We start from the raw sequence: 21,653 nt of genomic DNA on the forward strand, positions 1-21,653 counted from the left end.
CACTATACTGAATCCCCAGTCTCCAAGAGGTAAGGACAGGCAGGAAAGCAAGTAACAGTTAAAGAAAAAAATACACTAAATTGYCACAAAATGGAGTGCTTCTCCTCAAAAGAGAAGAATCTTATGATTTCTGTACTTTGAAAACTGAGCAAAGTGGAAAGCATATCTGTCCTGACCATGCTGGTGAGCTGGCACAGAGGGACAGGGCTGGGACAACTTTGGGAGCATTGCCTTCTTCTCAGGCTCCTGCAACATCCATTAACACATTTCCAGCCAGCAGAGCACTGCCCAGCGCACTCACTTCGCTGGCTGCACTGAGTGTGTGTGATCTGCAGCATCCATCTGCCCAGCTTCCAGGGGGCCTGGCAAAGCGACACCTGCCCCATCTCAGTCCCACGGAGCCAGCAGCCCCGTGGGAGAGTCACCACGGCCGTGTGTGAACCCTGCAGACCATGGTTGACAGCAAACATTTCAACACCTCTCTTTTAGCAAGGGAAAGATAGCGTGCAAACTGGTGTCCTTTTTCTAGCCAACTGATATAGCAACAAGGTGAGAAAAAAAAAACAAACCAAAAGCAACAGTTTCAGTAAGATTAACACCGACGTGACAGTCTGATAGAGCTTAGGGGGGAAACTCTGACTGATCCCTGTCCTTTCTCACCACCTATTCCACTGTCTGTCCTTAATTATCCCAAAGATTAAAGCTAACAGCCGCCTCCTTCTGCCTTAAACCACCAACTATTTTGTCTCCCTTTCCTCTTTTTGGTAAGGGCTGGGATGAGTCATCCAGGAACACAACGACTTGTCCTAAAGCAGGCAGTAACCAGTGGGCAGGGAGGGAGGGGAAAGGACTTCTTTCTCAACTCCATTCCCCAAACCCAGCCCCATCTGTAAGGAGAAACTCTACCGTTTTATCACAGCAATGAGCCATCCCAGGGGAAAAGGAGAAAAAAAAAATTAAAGGTGTTTTTAAAAAAGTTTTTTAACGCAAACCCTTTTAGCAAACCCTTTCTCCCCGGTAGAGCACATGGTAGGCTGAGCAATGAGATTATGCCAACCAGGCACCAAGAAAAAAATCCAAAACACATTAAGATCCTCACTATCTTCCTCACATTTAAAGCAAGATAAGGGCTATTTTAAAATAGTTAGCAACTGACCCTAATTAATACACGCTGCTGTGGCTATCCTGCACTGACAGGCTGACTTGCCAASGCAGCAGCTGTCCTGAGTCTGCGCTAGCCATTTACCCACTTCCAAACACTTCATTAAGGTAAAACATGCAAAAGGCAAATACTGCCTGGGTTTGAGGATGGGAGCAAGAGAACAAGTCCTGGCTGGCGTTCRGTTGCCTAGATCAACAGCTGAGCAGGACCCTGAGCCTCCTCTTGGGCTGCAGTTCACCGTCTGTGTGCAGCCTTCTCTTCYACGAGTTCATCTCACCCCGGGAAGAGCAGAATGACTCAAAGGGCAGGTGCTGGGCACATTAAAAGCCGGCTCTGTGGAGGTACGAGGCACCCTTTTTTGAAAGAATACCTGGTGAAAAATTATGTAATAGCTTCGACATGCTTTAACCCCACCACCAGCCTGCTTCCTGCTAATTGCTTTCCAGCACTGCTTGCACACTACTCGCTCGAGTCTGTAGGGAAGTGATCCCGTATTTGACATACTTGTTATTGTGTCTAGCTCTCTCTCACGCTTATTGGACTGGGGCCAGGCAGCAGGAGGACGTAACCTTGAGCCTGGCCGAACCCTGCCTTTCCCAGCGATTGAAATGGGAGAGGGGCTGAAGCAGGAAAAACAAGGAGGCAGCTTTTCCCTTTCTTTCGGTGGCGATCCCCGCTCCCTCCCCGTGCCCGGCCGGCGCACACACACGCATTCTTGACACCATGCCAGGATGGACATTAGACAACGCAAGCCGCAGCGTTTYGGAGCTGAATGAATGCCCCGTCGGGGCGTAGGCAAAGTCACAGCAGGCTCCGCAGGGGCCAGAAGGAAACCTGCAGCTCGCTGCTAAGGTCGATACGAGGCTCTGACTCATCCAGCCAGCATTCCTCAGACAGGCAAGTCAAGTGAAACGTCCCCACAAAGCCGTTCCCCAAAGGCTGTACGGAAACGCAGCGGGAGCAGCCTAGCATTTGGTCTGCTCTACGACAGATATTTTGCATTTCTCCCAGCACTTAACCTGAGCTAAAACATACAGTGCAACTGCAGCATCTCCAAATGCAGTGATCAGCACATCAAACCCACACCTCGTGGACCTATATTCCCTCTTCAAACACAGGGCAGAGCCTGCTGTCTCCACGCTAAGCCCTACCATGCCCACCCTGTCGCTCTCTAAACTGGACCAAGGTTGTGGRCAATTATGGCACCTCAGGGTGCAACATGTTCTGCACCAACAACCACGGCATCTTGGGCCTCAGGGTGCTTTACCGGCAGTTCCATCCGTGTTACATTTACCTTAGGCAAATCTAGAGAGGAAATCCTTTCAGCTCTCCTCTGTGCCTTGCAAGAGTCTTCCAAAGACCCTCCTAGCAAGGCAGGGCACAGGCTTGGCAGAGATTGTAGCCCAGCAAGCACAGATCTTGGACACGACCCTGCATGAGCTCACCAGGCAAAGTAAGCAGTGCTTCAACGCCATGTTCAGCGGGCAGCTTGCAAAAGGCCTTCTGGAGCACCTGCCTGAGCAGCAAAGATTTTTCTCATTTCCCTTTTGAAATGAGCATGGTTAATAAAGATGTTTGGTCCTTCTGGGTACATTGGAGTTTCAGAAAGGATGTATGAATGAGAATGTATACAAAAAAGGCATCCTTCAACTTTCACAGTGATGTCTACTATGCCAACCTGTGCAGCTGCTGGATCCTGAACTAAAACTGTATTTTTATCACCTCTCATCCTGTTCACCTATCCGGAAACTAATGTGGCTCTGCAAATAATCATCAGTGTATGCTCTGGGGTCAAGGCTCTGGGCCCCAAGGTGAAAGTTCTTTGAGAACTGAAACAGCAATACCAAGGCACTAAGTGAAGAAAGAAAAAATGCAGAAAGGTCTGCTAAGGCTTATGGTCTGACATTACTGACAGCCCCTCAAGAGCAATCCTACTGCCAGGTCAGCTCCTTGAACAAACTCTTGGCGTGGGAGATATGATGAGCACGATTCCCCCTGAGAAAACACTCTGTCCATCTACCACGCTCTAGAAATGGATTCACAAGGAAATGCTGAAGATTTCACCCTGGGTTTCTGATCTCCACATCCTGTGTAACCCCAAGGACTGATGCACAGAAGTACCTCACCTCCCAGGTCCATGGTGCCCATGCATCACTGTTTTTGTCAAACAGCTCCATCGTTACCATGACTTAAAACCTTGTGATGTAGAAGCAAAGGCACATCCATCATTACCCATGCTGCAAAGGGCAAAGGCTTCATCCAGCAAAACAAACCACTGGGACTGTTTGCAGCAACAGTGGTAACGGGCACAGGAAGGGCTGAGCAGGGCCGAGGTCCGGGCTGAGCTGACGGCCTGGCTTGGCCTCTGGGTGGCAGAGGCACTGCCACCCAACATTAGAAGAAAAAGCCATTCCTTTCTCATTCAGCCGAGGAAAAGCAAACAGGCAGGACGCTCCGATCCTGGCTTTGTCTCACGGGCTCCGTGGCAGTCCCTGGGAAATCCGGTGCTGCCCCGCAGGGTCTGCCGCTCTGTTCTCCCGCCGAGGCCCGGAAGCCCGGCAAAGCGGAACCGAGATCCCAGGAGCATCAATCAGGGAAGGAAGCACCAGGCTCGGGATGCTTGCAGATGAGACAGGAAGGGATTACACATATCCCATCGATCCAAACACGCGTCCCCCTCGAACAAAGCCATTCCTGCTTCTCTGTGCAGACGGGGCTGGGAAAGGGCTCCCAGCTGCTCTGAGAACGCACCAGATCACTTTCCTTTCCCACTGTCAGCACCTGCTTAGAGGTTACTTCCTACGACCTTTCGGGTAACCCCGTATCACGGTTTTACTGCCCTGAGAACGAGATGAGGACGATAAAAAAGAGCGAAGACGGCGAGGCCATGCCCTCCCCCTTGTGAGCGCTCCGTCCCCAGCGGACCCACGGCCTTTTCTGAACGCTGCGGGTATTTGCAGTGGAGCTGAATCCCCCAAGGGCAGCCTGCGTGCACTCTCTCCCATCAAGCTAGAGACCAAGGCAGGAATAATATGAACGTATATTTTTAGCAGCAGCAAATTATTTCTCTTACAGAAGGAATATTTCCATGCTGGGCTTTTTCCCTTCCCTTATCACAGCTTGTATATTTAGAGCGTGAGAACTCTACCTCGAACGAACAAACGCTGCCAGGCCACCGGGTTCAGTGTGGGACCTGGTCTCGGCCTCGCTGACGTGCCCTTTGTTCAGACAAACTCCAATCTTTGTTCCACGAGTGGGAAATGTCAAAGGGCTAAYTGAGCTTGGGGCATACGTGGAAAGAAAGAGAAAATGCGCTCCGGAGAGATACCAGTTAACACTTGCAACGTGCAGCTTGTAGCTGTAAGCAGAGGAGCTGTACAGAACCCGAGACAGACCCAGCTGCAGCTCCTTTGGCGAGGCAGAGCGGACTTCCCCGCTTCCCTTTCTGGCTGCAGGTGCAAGCGGTAATCCCGAGGGACCTCTGGAAYGAGTGGGGACATCCCCGCCGCTAGGGCTATCTGGCTGCTAAAATAGATTGTATCTGCCAACGGAGAACCTCACCCAAAGCGTGTACGTCCAAGCACAGGACCAACGCTGAGCAAGGTCCAAGTATAGGTCGTGAAAAAAAAGGCCAGGAGTGCTCAAACCTTTTCCCCAACAAGTATGCAAGGGCCRGGTTAACCAAACAGGGGGCTAATTACTGTAGCCTTTCAGCTTCASGCCATCCTCTCATCCCTCTTGCACGCAGGAGGTTGTGCAGCCAAACAAGCAGGCGAGCTCGAGCCCAAGCCCTGGCCACCTTGTCCACCGGGCCACCGCCAGAAGCTGCCTTCCAGAAGGGAAATTCAAACCCAGCAGAGCAACCCTGCACCGTGGCAAAGGAGGCTTTTCATTCCTCGAGAGGAGGTTCATTAGTTGACCATGGCAAAAATCTCCCCAATTTTTACAGTTCGTCATGGATGAGCAGGGGGAAAAAAATGTTACAAATTGCTGTGAATTTGCGACCTCTGCTTTGCAAGGGAGTTAAACTGCGCAGTTCCTCCTGCTTGACACAGCCCAAAACGCTCCCCACGGCCCCTCTAACTCAGATTTAACGCATTTCAACCAAAAATGCATCAAATGCTGTGTTTCCACGCTGAACATGGAGATTTCACGGTCTATGTGACTTTCATGACATTAAGATTGATACGGACTCTTAATCATAGGTAACAGTTGCTAGATGAAGCTAAAGGGTGAGGTTTTGGTGTGTCAAAAGTCAGTCTGTATTTTCTCCTCTCAGATTCGCTCTACGTATTTTCGCCACCCCTCCACGCCGGGTGTCAGCCCTCCCAACACGAAAGAAATGTCAAGTCATTGGACTTTTTTGCAAATCATGGCACTGCGCCTTTTGACCTGCACCATGATAACTACAACAGCAGCATGGGAACGGAAATGAATTTGACTGACTAAATACTCCTAATTTGTGGTCAGCAGCACTGGCTTTTAGGCAAAGCTTGCAGCAAGCTGCTTATACATTCATGAGATCCTGCAGTGGTAAATGCACAGACATTGTGTCTTCCATTTTAGAGGAGACAAAATGATGCATCAAGAAAGGGTGAGTTTTACCCACAGACAACCTGGAGTCAGACGTTCTGGCTCTAACCATTAGCCTACGCAGTCTGCTGCTGAGTAACTTCCCCCGATAGGCAAATCCTGCACTGAGTAAGCCCGTGGGAGGCACTGCGGGAAAGGGAGAAAGTGGGAGCAGGCAAGTGARGTAAGGACCAGCCTGCCTGTGAATTCCATCTTGCACGTGAAGTTTGAAAGATTTACGGGTTACACACCTGTAAACTGCTTTTCTTACTGCCTGTGTACAAGCCCCGTGCGCATTTTAAAGATCAAGAGAGGAATGGTGTTATTTTGGCGCTTTACCAGTCCTGCTCTTAATCCACTTGATCCAAATTTCCACCAATTAATAATGATTTTCCCAGCCATGACTTGCACCGTTGCTGTCAGAAACAGCTGTAAATGTGTCATCTCCAAACTCAGTCCTTGACTCTGYGCTTCCTTGACTCCCTGCTTGCTGCTCTGCTGCCTGTCAGGTACATTTGCTCCTCCTTGCAGACCTGGTGGTAGCAGGGTAGATGGAGCCCTAACCTGCCTCATGCATCATGGCAATTCTTAAATCTCATCTCCTAACAACTCTTTTACTACTTTTAATGGTTTATGAGCGCAGGAACACTGAGGGAATGTTAGAGGAGTTTCCACACTTGGCAGATAGGCTGGAGCTATAGTAAGGCATAAACTAATAATCTGGGAGAGAGGAAGACAGCAACTAGAGATAGCACAACCAGTTCATGATCTGCAAGAAGCCGCCTCAGGCTGTGTCAGTCATCTCTAAGGGTTAAGATGGGCTCAGTCCTCCAGAGGGACTACATGGATTCCTCTCTAGCTTTTCTCTCTGTAATTTGCCCAGTGCTCTGAACAGCCAGAGGCACTGGCTAGAGGAGGTGGGCTGGAGCCACTCCCCTGACCTGACTGCATCAGTTGTCCTGGTTTCTACCACAATGCCTGGCTAGGGGCAGGTCTACATCCATGGGACTGCAGCAGTGGTGCTCCCCTCTCCTCATATGGATGGCCTGAGGCAATCTCCAATCCCTTGGCCTAGGTTAGCCACAGTGAATAAAACCACCTTGAAAAGCTGGGAGTCTCATCCCACTTATTCAGATGGTGCCATCCCAGAGCTCAAACACTGTGGAGTGGAGGAGACTGAAACCTCTTTCCCAGGACCTGCTCTAAAAGCTCACAGGGCAAACTTCACCTCCCACAAGAGGGCAAGAGGAAGGAAGCGGCTACCCCGAGCCGAGACTAACCTTCCTCTCAGTCACCTCCTCCACCATCCCCTCCAGGYACGTGAGCAGAAAGGCTTGCAGAGCGCCTCTGGGCAGCCCCTGCAGTGCCACTCCACAGCTCTGGTATGGGAGATACTTTGTGTGCATGTGGTCATGTGGTGCACAGCCCGAAAAGGCAGAGCTCAAACACAGCACGCAGCATGCTGTTTCCAGCAGCCTCCTGCCTCTTCTTGAGCTTGAGCAGATTCCCTAGTGTGTGCATAGGCCCAGATGTTCCTGCAGAAAGGATGGACAGATCTGCTGGCTCAGAGGAACCCTGGACACAATTAAGAGAGTTGAACAGCCTGTAACGGTGACTAGTGGGTTTGTCAGAAGATCCCAGAAATGCCTCAGAGAGCAAGGGTGAAGGAGGGGCTCCCTCACCGCCAGCAGCCATCTGGGGCAGGGCACTCATCCTTCTCACTCAGCCCTCTGGGAGAAAGTCAGCAAAAGGGAGGAAAACAGACGAGCAAAGGACTGTTCGCTGCCAAGACTTGTCTCTCCCATGCATGGGGCCAAGATCAGTTGCAATGATATCAGACCCACGTACTGTGAGGAGCTGGCTCGTTTCTTCAAGACACAAACTCTCTGGCACGGAGCTGAAAGTTGACTACACTAGTCTGAGTCCAGAAGCTGAGCTGCACCATGTGAACCACTAAAAGTGGAAACAAAATCTCATTGAAATCAGAGCACATTTGACACAGTGATAAGTGCACAGTCTTTCTAGAGCCAAGCTGGCAGCACAGAGAACAAGTACTGGTGTCTCCCACCTGCTCCCCAGATACACACTGCTCAGTTGCTCTTCCTTCAGAGGAGCCACCCCAAGTCTTTGGCGACCTCGTGAAACCCAGAACTGGCAGAGAAGGGCACAACCTACCACCAAACATCTCAGGTTAATGGGGGAAAGAGGGTGACAGGAAAACTGGAAAGCATTTGCACAAGTTTCTCGTGACCTCAATTTCTGAGAAAAGTGTTTTAGTAAGGATCCATAAGCAAAAATTCAATTCTAGGTTCACTCTGGGAGAAAAGCCTTTGTGATTTGGGCTCCAGAGAAACGGCAGGTGGGCAGCAGGTCAGGACAGGGACAGCTGGCAGGACCGTGTATGCAGACCTGATGGCTGGAGGAGCAGCTCGGGCACAGGCTTGTGATAGAGRTGTCTGTGGTCAGAAGGAATCCAGGAATCCAGGAACCCCAACTCTTCCTTACCGACTACCTTAGTGCAGAAAACAGCTTCAAAAAGGGGAAGAAAAAAAGGCAAGAAGCAAAAGCCAAAAAAAAATGGAAGGGAAAGCAGATGCATGTGTGGGTCCATATTTCAATTGAAAACCCAGACAGTGGGAGTGTGAAAACGAGATTTCCAGACAGACGCCTTCTCTTCAATGTGACCAGATGACTGGCTAGGGGAACTAACCATCTGATACTTGGAGACGCACGTCCACGCCGCGCTCTCACCGGGTATTTCCAAAATTGCTTTCTCCCCCATCCTCAGCTGAAAGAAGGGTCCTTTTTGTAGCACTGTTCTTCCTTTATTAACTTGTTATCATACCATTATCAGGCCAAATACTCTTCAGACCCTTGGGAAGGCAGTGGGGAAGTGCTCCAAGAGCCAGAAGGAACAGAAAGCTTTTCCAAGGGGGCACGTACATGTGTTGCTCTGGTCACTACTGAAAGGCATGAAAGGAAGAGACTCGAAACATCAGCAGAATCACTCAAAGGTTAAATCTGGGGGCTGGGGTTAAGCCATCATGCAGTGAGGAGCAAAGGGAATGTATTCAACCACGTGCATTGCTCAAGTCTCCTGACTCGCTTGTGCTGGCATAGAGCGGGAATTAAAATCCCCAGCGTAAAGGAGAGAAGAATTTGACTCATCCTGTTTAGTGCTGGCTGTTAACTGGCTGAACCATGTCACCTGTGTGATGCTTACACTGAGATCATGGCAGGAGGCAGGCTGGAGCCACGGCGCAGAGCGAGCAGGATGCGAGCAGTGCTACTGTTTAGATATGCCGAGGTTCAGCCGACACAGCTGTGGTCAGACAGCTGCAACAGAAACCATCTGCCCGCACGCTGCATTGCACGGCCAGGAGGAGAGCAGGAAGGATTTCCAGAATGAGAGGGCCAAAAGGGAGCCAGGGTCTCCTGTGAGACCAAATGTGGTGGAGATATTCCTGGAATAATCATCACTTCAGGGCTGGCTGGGCTTGGGTTACCCCATGACGGGGAGTGGGGTAGTTGGGAAAAAGAGAAAGGGGGGTTGAGTCCGCTGCAAAGTGAGTTCAGAAAGGGACAAGACAGAGAAATGAAGACAGAAGCATTAGGGGATGAGAAACAGGCTCTGCAAAAACAGCCCCTAGCAAGCATCTGGTGGTAACTCTGGCCATCCAGTCTGCACAGAGCCTTTGCGCATACTGCTGTCACAGCTGACAGGGAAAAGCTTGACTCAACCTAAAAGAAACAGCTCAGTTTATAACTACCTTTGGGCTTGCATGGATCTGGGGGTCACTTTAGACTGAATAAATTGCTCTGCATACAGATGACCTTTCCTTGCTCAGTATCTGTTGTTTCACCTGTCCTACAATGGCAGCAGTCTGACAAATGGATTTAAAGGTCATATCTAGTATGTGCTAGAGCCACAGTTGAAGGGCAAGTTAGGAAAATCCCATGCAGTCTTCAGTACACGAGACTTAGAGAGAAGGCCACCAAAGSGCTATTCTCTTTCTGAAAGGATGAGAAACTCATTACCATCGCAGATGGCTTGGTTATTGCAGGCCTTTTGCCTAAGACACAAGCCTAGGAAAGGCCGCAGGCTTTGCAAGACTACAGCTACTGTGAATTTATGAGGTTACATAATTTACGAGGGTGCATTTGTAACACAGTGGCCTTTATTTATGGCTGCTGCATGCCCACTGCAAAGCTAGGGGTTACCTCAAGGATTAGCTTGAGCCCATGCACTGGTGTTTGGACCATTTCCATCAGCATTAACAGCTGGGCTCAGGAGTGGCCGAGTCCAGCAGTTGCTCAGACATTGTTATCTTCGCTCCAAGACCCACCCACAGACTGGGGTAAGGCTCTAAAGGGCCCCAGGCACCCCAGCACAGGGAATTGGGAATGACCAAGCATGCARGTCAAGCCCTAGGCACCAGTATGGCCACAATGTTTGAGCTTCATGGGAACTAATGAGAGGTTGGAAGAGGCCAAGCTGGCTGTAGCTTTGAGTGGTGAGCAAAGACAAAACACTCTCATGGCTTGCAGCTTTGCCTGCTCCAGTTCCATGAATTCCCCAAATCGGTGCCACCCTGCTCTTTCTGGGGCCAACTGGAGCTGCTGGCTGCCCGAGGCTGAAGCAGGGTGGCTGGCGCAGCCCCCCAACATCTGGAAGGCAGCAGCAGAATCAGAACTGGGCTGGTTCCGGGGGCTGTCAGGAATACTTCCGTAACTGCTCCTGAGCCCAACACCATGCTTCTTGCCTCAGCCTCCTTGTGTTAAAATGAGYTTCAGTAATGCAGAAGGAAAATTAAAGGGTCACAAGGGTATAGAGAGACATTTCACAAGGAAGYGACCAGGCTGTACATCTGGCAGCAGGGAGGAGGCAGCAGCCGGGAGCCTGTAGAGTCCAGCAAATCCCTTGAACGTGGCAGAGCAGAGTGTCCACACGGCCCCTCTTTTACTCAGGAAGAAGGAACAACAACAGGAAGAGAAGAGAACTCGCTCAGACAAAAGATAAACAGAACAGCTAGATAGGGAAGCCAGAAGTTGCTAATTAACCTCAAATTGCTTTGGAAGCGACTCCAAGTGGAGAGATCCCTCCAGAAACACAGGCAGACCAAGCTGTCCTAAAACATCTGCTGCTGCAGCCCTGCGCCGCTGGGCTGAGCCCCTGTGCAGAATGCTGCAGCTGCCCCCGGCTCCGCTCGGCAGCGGCGGCTGCTGCTGGACTCTTCCCCTCGGCATGCCCCGAACCATCCTGAGAGCTGGAGCAAGCAAAGGAAGAGGAGCTGCACCTTGCTCTTTGCTTAGCATAAAACTTGCTTTGGTTCAGCAATGCTGGGCTGGTGCATTATGCACCTCCTTCTCAACAGCAGAGCTCCTTTCTGCACCCGCTGCCAGGCATCAGCACTGAGCCATTGCTTGCAGAGGATGAGCACCCTTGCAATAAACTTGGATGCGCCTACCTGGAGCTCAGAACAACAGTACCCTCAAAGCAATCTTCCTGCACTGTAGCACCAGAGAAACTAGCCRGAGTTTAGCTAATAAAAAATGCTCTTGCCCCCGCTGAGTGCATTTCATATGCTGCATGATAAGGAGCCTTACAGAAGAGGGATGAAGCACAGTTCCCCAGTCAAAGGAAATAAAGGAGAGATAAAAATTAAATTGATTGCTTAAACCCAAGGGCCAGTCAGGAGCACTCCAGGCTCCTTAAACAGGAAATGACACTCAGCTGAGCATCTGTGTGTATGTCAGAAAGGATTAGGAGCCTGTCAGGAACCCGCCATCAGCTCTAGAAGATGATTATGTGAGCAGAGAGCGGTGTGCAGGGCCACGGATGCCAGAAGCAGAGTTACCAACAGGGCAGCCCCAGAGCATCCCTGCCCAGCTGCCATTGTCTTGCAGCAAGCGGTTCCTTTCTTCCTGCTCTGCTTCCCTCTCCAGTAAACTTCCTCCTCRAAAAATGACAGCAGGCTGAGACACAGACCTGCCAAATTCAGTCCTAAACCAGGGCAAAGTTTGCAAGTGCAGTATCTGGTGAAGCGGCAGGATCAGACAACCTTGCTCTCATGAGATGCCAGGCTTTCAGCGGGTTGCTGTCACATCCAGTTGTGTTTGAAGTCACAAGAGGTAATTTCAGTTCTGCGTTAGTCTATAAGACACTAGCTTTAATGGAGATAGGCCTGACTCTAATGCATTAACTTGGTGGTCAAGACATGCAAACACATCCAAGGTTCTGCACTGTCCAGTATTTTGGGACTAGGAAGGGCTATGGATAAAGCCTTCATCTGCATATGGAAAGCTCAGCCCTAGATTTTCACTGTGCAGAGATACTGGGTTGTAAAAAATAATGCTTTGGGGTTTTGAAATGCTACTGGATGCTACACTGTGCTGCTATCATAGGGGCTTCTGAATCTCTGAACTAGTTTTAAACTAGGTAACTTGCAGTTGTAGGACAGCTATAGCAACACAGAGCTCAGGTCAGGCTGCAGAAGAGGTCCAAGAATGAGAACAAAAACAGAGGCAGGCAGCTGTACTAAGGACACCCCAGAGCACTGCAAGCCAGACTCCTGCAACCTGATCTCCCCAACTTACGTGCCTTCCCTGCAGCAGGAGCTCAACCCAGGCCAGCTCACAGGCACAAATCCCATYACATCCCACTGTCATTTATTTTGTATGTGAGCCACAGGGAACCAGTACTTGGAGGTGAGGGGCTATGCAGAAGGGCGTCATGCTGYGATGGCAAGCACCCTCCTGCATGCTCCCAGGTCCTACCTGGGCAACAGGGCCCCATGTCCCCATGGCTTCCTCTGAATCACCTACGTAAGACAGCGATGGGTGATGCAGACAAGACATGGGGACATGAGCAATCCCCATAACGCACTGCAAGAACACTGATTAACCAAGGTGTTTTGCTTTTCATGTGTTCTGATTTTTAGCATAAATATTGATTTCTGTCCTCAAGAGCAAAAACTTTTCACTGCAAAAATGTTTGGTCATAAAACTCTACTCTTCTGCGACAAGTGAGTTTTACCATTCTGCACTGGCTTTTCTTTTCAACTTCATAACATTCGTGGTTAGGGCTGAACAGTGCCTGCAAAAATAACATCAGGGTTTTTTTAACTCCTGATTTTCTTTACAGCRGAGCCCCTGTCTTTTTCTTAGGAAGTTCAGCTCAGCTGCTTAACACTGCTGTGGTCTCAGTTCATGGTCTGTCACAGATGTAGTCCCTCCATTTGCTTTGTGGATTTCCTGAAAACCCACAAGTTTTTGTGTATAAACATATTTTGAGAGCAAGTAGTTCCAAGTTATGGTAACAGCCTAATGCCTTCAACTTCTGGGCTTAAATCCTGCTGGTTATGTTGTTCTCTGCTCCCACTCAAACAGTGCAGAAATGTAATAGCAGGAAAACCAACAGCACTTGGGCTCTGAGACTCGGCAAATCCTCAGAGTTGTGGTGAACTCACAAGTCATTTGTTTTATCATGAAMTAAAATCCCTCTAGCAAATACTTTTTTTTTGAAATTAGTTCAAATAAATGAATTGATTTCAGAGTAGAGTCCAGTGCTGTAATCTCACCAAGGAAAAGATCCCTTTCACCTGACTCTGAGGACCTGGAAGTGTTCAGTAGGTCACAAAGACCTTCTCAAAAGTCTGAGGAGAGACACAGGGATATGCAGCAGCTCATTCCCACCACCTTGGTAACATGTGCCTGGGGCCTGCTGGAAGAGGCCCTGGAGTCCTGTGTCTCTGCCAGSAGCTCAGAGCAGCTGTGTAATTATTAGGAGTACAAAGTTTGGAGAGATTAATGTCACCACGAGAATCCTACTTCTGCCACTCAAAGTCAAAGCAAGGCTCTGCAGTGACTTGAGAAGGAGCTGAGATGAGTCAAGAGAGAATCATTTCATTGTAACATTTACAATCCTTTTCTATAATTCAGATCAAACTATCCATCAGCCCAGCATCAATCCCAATGACCTCTAGATGTCCTTTCCAACCCAAGTTATTCTAGGACTCCAAATAATTTTCTTCATTTTTGCTTGCTATATGTTTCTGGGGACAAAGACACAGAGTTTACTGTCATCAGTAAAACAGACAGATGTTTTGCATCTTTATGTGGGCTGAGATATGTTGTTGGGATGGGATATTCTGTTGGGATTGCTAGGAAACTGGAAGAAAGCTGTAGTTGCCCTTTCCTAGCAGCTGTGTCAGAAGCTGTGGCTGAACTGAGCCAGCAAYGGTTAATATAGTCCCTAATCTTGTTTACTATTGCACAGTCCTGAAATATCAGACAAGACATTTGTCAGTATAAAACAGAACAAAAATCAAAAGTGACAATTTAGACAAAGACAATGAAATTATATATAATGGAAAAATTACCAAACTCTGGAGAGGTAATATTTATGAGAAACTGGATATCTAATCTGTGAGACAAGACTTGGACATTTTATAGTAAGCCATTGAGCTTTTAACACAATTTACATTTAAAGAGATCATGACTGAAAACTCTATTATGATTGATATAATTAACATAAACTATCAGAAGCCCATCAAATTCCAAATACTCTAAAAATACAGTTAAAGCTTTCCCAGAGATTATAAATCTTCCCCACAAAATATTTAAGTTCTGTGCCAACCTATTGTCTCCTGTCCCTGCAACTGAGATCAGCCCACATCTTTACGTTCAACATGCCTCTTCCACTTAGGAGATCACACTCGTAAATCCATTATCAACTACCAAGTTGTAGGCATGTGAACTGGAGAACTTAGCTTTCTAAAAACCTGTCCATCCTATTCTCCTGGGGTATGCTACAAAGCTGGTGCTGCATTAACCAGTATTTCATAATCTTGCTATTTAAAAAGATGCTAAGAAAAGAATAAGAAAGCATCCCAGTGTCTGTCATAAAGCAATAACCGATTGTGCAATCTAYGGATGAGGCTTGGATTTGGGTACTTGACAACTAAGGAAGAGAAAAGTCTGGGTAAGAACAGTCCTACTTGCTGGGAATGTTCTCACGACTGAACAGGGATGGGAGTAAGACCAAATGTCCTCGTACGACACACAACTGTGATTACTACTTTTTTTGCTAAACTTCACTAAGTAAAATAACTAAGAACCTGCAGCAAACAAGCAAACAAACAATCCTTGTTTTACAAAATCTCATCTTCCTGATAAAGTGAGATAAGCAATGGGGAAAACTTATTGTATTATCTTTGATGAGGGCTTGTATGTGTTAAACTGAAAGAAAAACAAATGACTCCTTCTCAGACTGAAGAAAATGTTTCTTCTTGGTTAGAGAAAGAAAAACACAAAGCAGCTCAACTGCATCCCCGAAATTGTGCAATTTATTCTGCATATTTGGCAGCAAAAGTAGAAGAGGCAGTTTATAATCCAGGGTATTCACACAACTGACAGGTTCTTGATTCTCTAAAGAGTATTTCATTTTGGTGTATGTGTTATTTTTAAAATTAACATCTAATAGTACATTAGAATTAAAGGAATAACATCAACTTAAAAACCATAGATCTGTTTGAGCACTTTGAACGACTAGTATCAAAGCAACCCCTAGAAGGATTGTAACTGAAACACATCAGAGAACCAGCACTTCTAGGTGTAGTTTGGGTTTTTACATGTAAAATGAAGTATTTTATGTATAGTCAATTTTCTCCGTATGTTTGTTAGGAGGTTCCCCTCCGGTTGTATCTTTTATAGCTCAAGAAGGGAGAAAAACTCTGTGAAAAGTGAAGAGGACTAGGTAGCAATACGTCCAAAAGCTGTGGATGGACAAGGGTTGCATGTTGTAGCTATGTTTTGGCTTTCTTTAGATAAACCATTCCATTAGAAAGCTGTGAATAGCTGTACATTTTATTGTTTTTACATATTGAGCTTAACTTTATTAAGGTGAGTGCTTAACCACGGTGAGAACTAGGTATAAAACAAGCAGTAAAGCTGATTYTTTGCCCTAGGAGTTGGTACTGTATTTCAATATATCAAACAGCCACTGCAAAACATGTATTAAGTGAATGCAAAGGGCATTACCTGGCTGCAGAAGAGAGAGTTCAAAATCAGGGAGAATCTTCCAACGACAGTAATTTTTTGGAAAGGAACAGAACCGTGCGGTTCTCTCAGCTCTCAGGRCAGCAAAGGGAACCAGCTCTGCTGCCTCCAAAAAGGAACAAAAAGAACACCAGGGAAGTGAAACTGCAACAGTTTATTAAGTCCTAAGGACAGAGTCCTATGACAGGGCTCAGTCCTGTGTCACATGAAAGGTGTGGGAAAATGCTGAAGAGTTGGTTACACTTGCATTTCTAGCTTCAGAAATAGCCTGAGAACTAAACCGCTACTTCATAACTGTAGGAGCTGCCACGGGACGAACCGCCAGGAGGGTCTGCAGAATCACAGGCTGAATTTCTTGGGCAGAATCACTCACATACACCTGGGCAGGGCAATGAAAAGTTAATTCTGCTCTTCCATTAGAGAAATAGCCATGATTGCACACAGACTAAAAAAAAAAAAAACCTAACCACTTGGCTGGAATTATAAGTGAATTATTTAAGGCTACAGTTAAACCTTTAAGACCTTTAAGACATCCCGGTGAGTGAGGCATTTTCCAATTATCTCATCCAGTGCCTCGAATCGTTGTGCTGACTTTATAAACTAAATGAAACCACACACAAATTAYGCTGACACTAAGCACAACATTTCACAAGGCTGCCCTTTGCAATGCTCTCCAGCTTTATTCTGTTTACAGCTCTGTTTACTGCCCTCATCTCCACCAATTACCCAGTCTCCAACAGGCGACRTAAACAGGCAGAAATCTGGCTACTGCTTCCGAGGACAAGATTATTTTTTAATGAGTTCTGATAGAGAAAAAAGTGAAACGGAAAATTATCTTCAGAATTAGCATGACTGCTGCTGCAGGGATGCCCAGTCAGATATCATCAAAAACACTCGGATCTGGGGTCTGGCACTGAAAGCCACTGCACGCCTGTCTTAAAAGGCTCTGCACGCTTCTGGGTTTCTCATGGTCGAGACTCGCAGCTTCTCATTTCTGCAGCACGCCAACGAGGTTCCCTTCCTTGTGAAGACACAGGTTACTAGTTCATGTAAAGCTTCTTCTTTGAAAATTCATTGATGTCTCAGGAAGATAAGGCCTGACAGAGCACGATGCACGACGCTAACCTGGGGATACAGCAGACTCCCGCAGCGCTCGACAGCAAGGTGCTCTTTGGGGAAATACGCAGGCTTTACGCTATGCTGGAGAACGGAACAGAAGAAGGTCTCATCTGCCCGTCAGTCAATGACCGCCTGCCATCCTCCCGCCTGTACCCTGCTCGCCTCCACCACGCTCTGCACAGCTGTCATTTGCAGGAGGCCACAACACACTTCACAGCCACAGCAGCTCTCTCCTCTCGTCCGTTCTGCGAGCGCAGCCGGTCCTGTCGTGCCATGCCACCGAGTGCGGTGGCTAAACCTCAACGCTGTCTTAATGCTCCACAGGCCCATCAGTCCTACAAATATTTTCCCTTGCCTCGCTTTTATGGCAGTGACAGCTATACCTAGCAGTAGCAGAGCAAAAGGAGAAAGCCAAYCCCCGTGTGCACCCAGCACCGTTCCCCTCTGCCGCCACGGATGCAGGAGAGGCGCTCTTCATATACGGATCAACACATTGCAACGCGAGTGTCACTGAAGCAAGCAGGAGGGGAGTTCAACATCTATGCTTCATCATCACGCTCCTCATTTGCACTTACACCTACACTCGTAAAGGACTGAAAGCAGATGGGGATTTAAAAGACATCAAGAAAATCCACAAACGTAGGAAAAAATCAAGGCAAAATAGAAAAGTGAGAAATGAAGTACAACTGAAGTACAACAACACAGATGTATAGATCTTTTCTAGCTATCTACAATGCACCTAAGTTACTCAGTGGTATAGGAGGGTCATTCTCAAAGTCCCGAAGTTTWTTCTATGTGAGCAAAACGAGGAGAAAACGGAATACTGAAGAAAACTGTTGGTTCTACAACCAAGGATACTCRGTCCTTTGAATGCTCAAGTCCGTGTTCCCTTCTCTTGTCCGCAATACCAGCTCAGGGTGATCTTCCACCTAGTGCTAGCAAGTTGCTCCTGTGTTTGTGCTAACACAACTCTTTGTGGACCAGTGTAGACAAACTGCAGGCAGATACTTCAAGGAAGGCCCCTAGCAATTGCTAAGGTGTCTGGCAGACCACAGAGGTCAATGTCCTTGTCTTTTTTTCCAAAAGGAGAGCAGGAGGAAAGATATACACACTGATACGGTCTGAAATGCAACAATTCCTAAAAGCAGAACCTCTGTCACAGCCTTCACGGGGTTTGAATGGACAGAGGCAGCAAGCAGCGATCTCCTTAAGCTAGTCTCCCTAATGTTTCCCTTCTCTAGGCTTTCAAATCCTGTCGCTACTGATTACAGTGGCAAGGATCCCGGTGACTTTGACAGAAACAGAAATTTGCTTCTCACACTGGACTGCATGCACGTAGGATTGACCAGCCTCAACCGCCACTAGGCTGCAAGCTCCTSGAATGGTCCCATTCATGCAGCTGTACACAGGCCCTGCGCTGGGAACTGCYGGTGTCCCACAGGAAGCTCCATCAGAAGAGGCAGGTGACTGCTGGAGAAATTCAGTACCTGGTTCTGAGCTGTGAGAGCTACAATCTTACTGGAATAGCACAGTCTGAAATACTGATGATGGGAGAAACATGACAAAAAGTCTGCAGGAAGTAACTATTTTCTAAATTTGTTTAGTCTTTCTGTGCTTGGCCTGCAAGGAACTCTTCCGTTTCCACCATGGCTCCAAGGTTTGTTGGTTCCCTTATTCTTTATCTCCACCTCTGGATCTTATCTTCCATAGATACTCAAGCTCTGAAATAAGCATTGCATGATGTTTAACACAYGGGCATTAGGAACAAGGAAGGGTAACGTGCAGTGGGGAGCTCTTTTTCCAGTGATGTCATAATTTCGGTTAAAAACGGGAACTCAGATGGGCTTTGCGGTCTAACACAGAGAAATACTTATATTCCTTAGAAAAAGCGCTTCAAAAGCCACACTCAACTGCCCACACAGTTGTTGTATATATATAGATGCCATGGCTAGCTGCTCAAATCAGGAATCTGCATTTAGAAATCCTTTGCTAATCTGGATGTCTGTTCGTTCGTGTATTTAAATTCCTACTGCGTGTTTGCACTTGTTATGGTAACTATATGCAGGAATCAGGCACACCTTGTTTGTACAATTTTACCCAGACAGTTGCATATTTGGCATGACTGTGCAATCCAAACAGCATTTATGAATGAATAAAATCACTTGACAGAACCAAATGCTTGGGGAAAGGAATGTCTAGAAGCATCTCTGCTTTGTATCACTTAACACTGAAAATATGAAGGACTGACATTTTACARCTTTCCATGAGCACGTGTACCGTTAGGCTCTCCCCCCTGACGAAGCTAAACATAGTCTTATAACTCTAGAGCTGACAGAGCACAATCTGCAATGCAAGAGTTAACTCCATGAAAATGTCTACATGGATTCATCTAAACTGCTCTAATTTATTCCGGTATCCTGATTCTTGAAATTACCTATTGCTGTAATTGCTTCCATGCATCTCTCCTTCCAACAGGCTGCTCCTTTTTCTTAGCCAACAATCCTTCTCAAAGTCACTCACTGAAATTTTAGATCACTTAATTTCAAAATCAACTACATATGTAATTAGGTAAGTTTCTGCAACCATTCCCCCTGTTGAACGCACAGGAGTGATCTGTAATTTAACTCTRCTGATGGTGCCTCATGCTTTGAAGGATGTTCTAACAGAAAAAAAAAAAATCATCAAGACAAATTTGCCTCTTTTTCGCTCTCCTTTTTTTCCAGGAAAAATGACTAATATGAACACTGAGTCTTAAGTTCTGAGTGTAGGTGAATTTAGAGTTTAATTCCAGATTCACATCAGATTCAAGGCTTGGGACAWTTCACTTAACTGCTAGTGAAACTTTCTGTGATTATGCAGCAAAGACAGTTTAAAGGTTGTAGGTGAACCAACAATGAGAAAAGCTTGTGTTTCAGATAGCTAGGTGGAAAATAACAATTTGCTCCTTGCTCCACTAGAGCCAGTAGCAAGCCTGACGTGACTTCAGAGTATTTTCACAAAGTACTTCTATGGTAAGAACCCAGACCCAGCTGGCTCACTTTCCTCAGTACCACGGCTCACACAAGCTCATCTCAATTCCACTTATCATTTCTTTCTGGTGGTCTCTAGGCTTTCCAAGGTGCCTTGTCAGTAGACACAGCAGGTTCAGAGACCTAGCGGAATTCAAACCTGATGAATTCAGCACAAATATCTTCTCTAAATGTAAATATTCTGTATCAGAGCATTTTCAAGGGCACCTAGGAAAGCTTCATTAACCACTGAGAGTTGAACTAMAGCCTTTGTCCAAAATCCTACTCTACCTCCAAAGCTCACAGCCTAGCAAAAATCTTTCTCTTGTTCCAGAGGAAGACAACTCGTTTCCTAAAAGAGAAGACTGATTTGGGCAAGCGCCAAGGAAGATGATGTGATGAGTTGTTTCCATCATGGTGGTTACCATTTCTGCCTGAATATTGCCACCTGCAGAAAGGCAGTACACTTTGTAAAGAAGCCAAGAAGCATCGCTGTCACCTGCTGCCTAGCCAGCAAGTTTCTTGGCWGCTATTTCTGCCACAGCATCAGCATACACTATCTGTGTATACATACTCAATTACCTGGGTAATTGTACAGTGGTCTAATGGGGGTATAATAACACTTGTAACTTTTTATGAGTGTACATGCACTTTTATTACTCGGGGCAAACATCTAAGAATTATTTAATTCAAATGATCAAATACACCTCAAATATTATTTTAAATCATTCCCAGCGTGMATCCTTCTTGTTTTGCAATTTGGCAATTATTCGCAGACAACTTCTGGGAAATGGATTTAAGCTTTGAGGTTGAAAAACAAGCTAATTTGCAGTTGCACTGAAATGAGAGCTTTCCTATCCAGCAGGCCATATTCTTTGTTCACATTGGATTTATACTAGCACACCAGCAATCTTTGCTATACAGTCAGCCTTAAGTTGTGCTACGGAGTATAAGTCCATTGTTTGTACATATAAGCAATTTAATCTAATTTCTCTTTTTAAAACATACAGCCCTACTGTCACATGCCTTAACTTTCATGCAGATTACTTCCGAATGTGTTGCAGTCCACTTTTCTACTTTGATAAAAGAAAGTTACTTTCAAAAGTAAAGGCTTATCATTTCTGGTGATCTAAACAGATGTGACTTGACAAAGGGGTCCATTGTAGGACCATGTTAGTGCTTTATTTTTTAACGATGAAGGCTTTGGTTGTTTGTTATGGTGAGAAATAYTTTCCCCTCCAGATAGCCCCTTGAGAAATTCTTGAGAGAAAATCCAGACTGTGAAAAGTATGGCTTGTAAGGAATTTGAAACAACATGAGAGGGGAAGCAAATCATCTCGAAAATACTATTACAAAAAGTCTGTATTTGTGACAACCTCAGGTCTTGAGTTCATCCTTCCTACATCCAGGTGACTGATCTTGCTATCTCCTGCACTGTAAATGTTCCCTGGAATCAGAATCGTTATCCAATCTTTATACTGAACAGTTTGAGGCCARTGAGGCAGGAGTCTCACTTTGCTGCTGAAGCTGTACAGTGGATGATGGTCTCCACCCAAAGACAAGACAGAACACTTGAATGAATAGAACCATGGATCAAGGTGAGAAGGAAGAAACCGGCAAACAAAATCACTGCAGTTGCACAATTCTAGCTAATCAGGCACAGATACAGCCACAAGCCTCCTGCGAACACATGAGAGAGGTTAATATTTCAGCTGAGTTTCACAGCTGGACTG

At 46.7% G+C, this 21,653-nt stretch overlaps 1 protein-coding gene across 14 annotated transcripts in view; it reads right to left on the bottom strand.

Annotated features, from left to right (window-relative positions):
* Positions 1-21,653, bottom strand: part of EXD3 (exonuclease 3'-5' domain containing 3) — a 323,237-nt gene that overhangs the window by 113,592 nt on the left and 187,992 nt on the right. Inside the window, exon 21 of one of the 14 annotated variants that reach the window (XM_085308335.1) lies at positions 18,458-18,633. The exons of the other annotated variants lie outside the window; for them this stretch is intronic. Coding sequence (XP_085164461.1) covers positions 18,610-18,633 — 24 coding nt within the window. The 3' untranslated portion in view covers positions 18,458-18,609. Of the gene's footprint in view, positions 1-18,457; positions 18,634-21,653 lie in introns of those variants that run through there. 14 annotated transcript variants of the gene reach the window in all.

The sequence above is a fragment of the Rhea americana genome, unplaced genomic scaffold (genome assembly GCF_003343005.1).
Source record: "Rhea americana isolate MKP2758 unplaced genomic scaffold, rheAme1 scaffold_273, whole genome shotgun sequence".
Taxonomy (NCBI): domain Eukaryota; kingdom Metazoa; phylum Chordata; class Aves; order Rheiformes; family Rheidae; genus Rhea; species Rhea americana.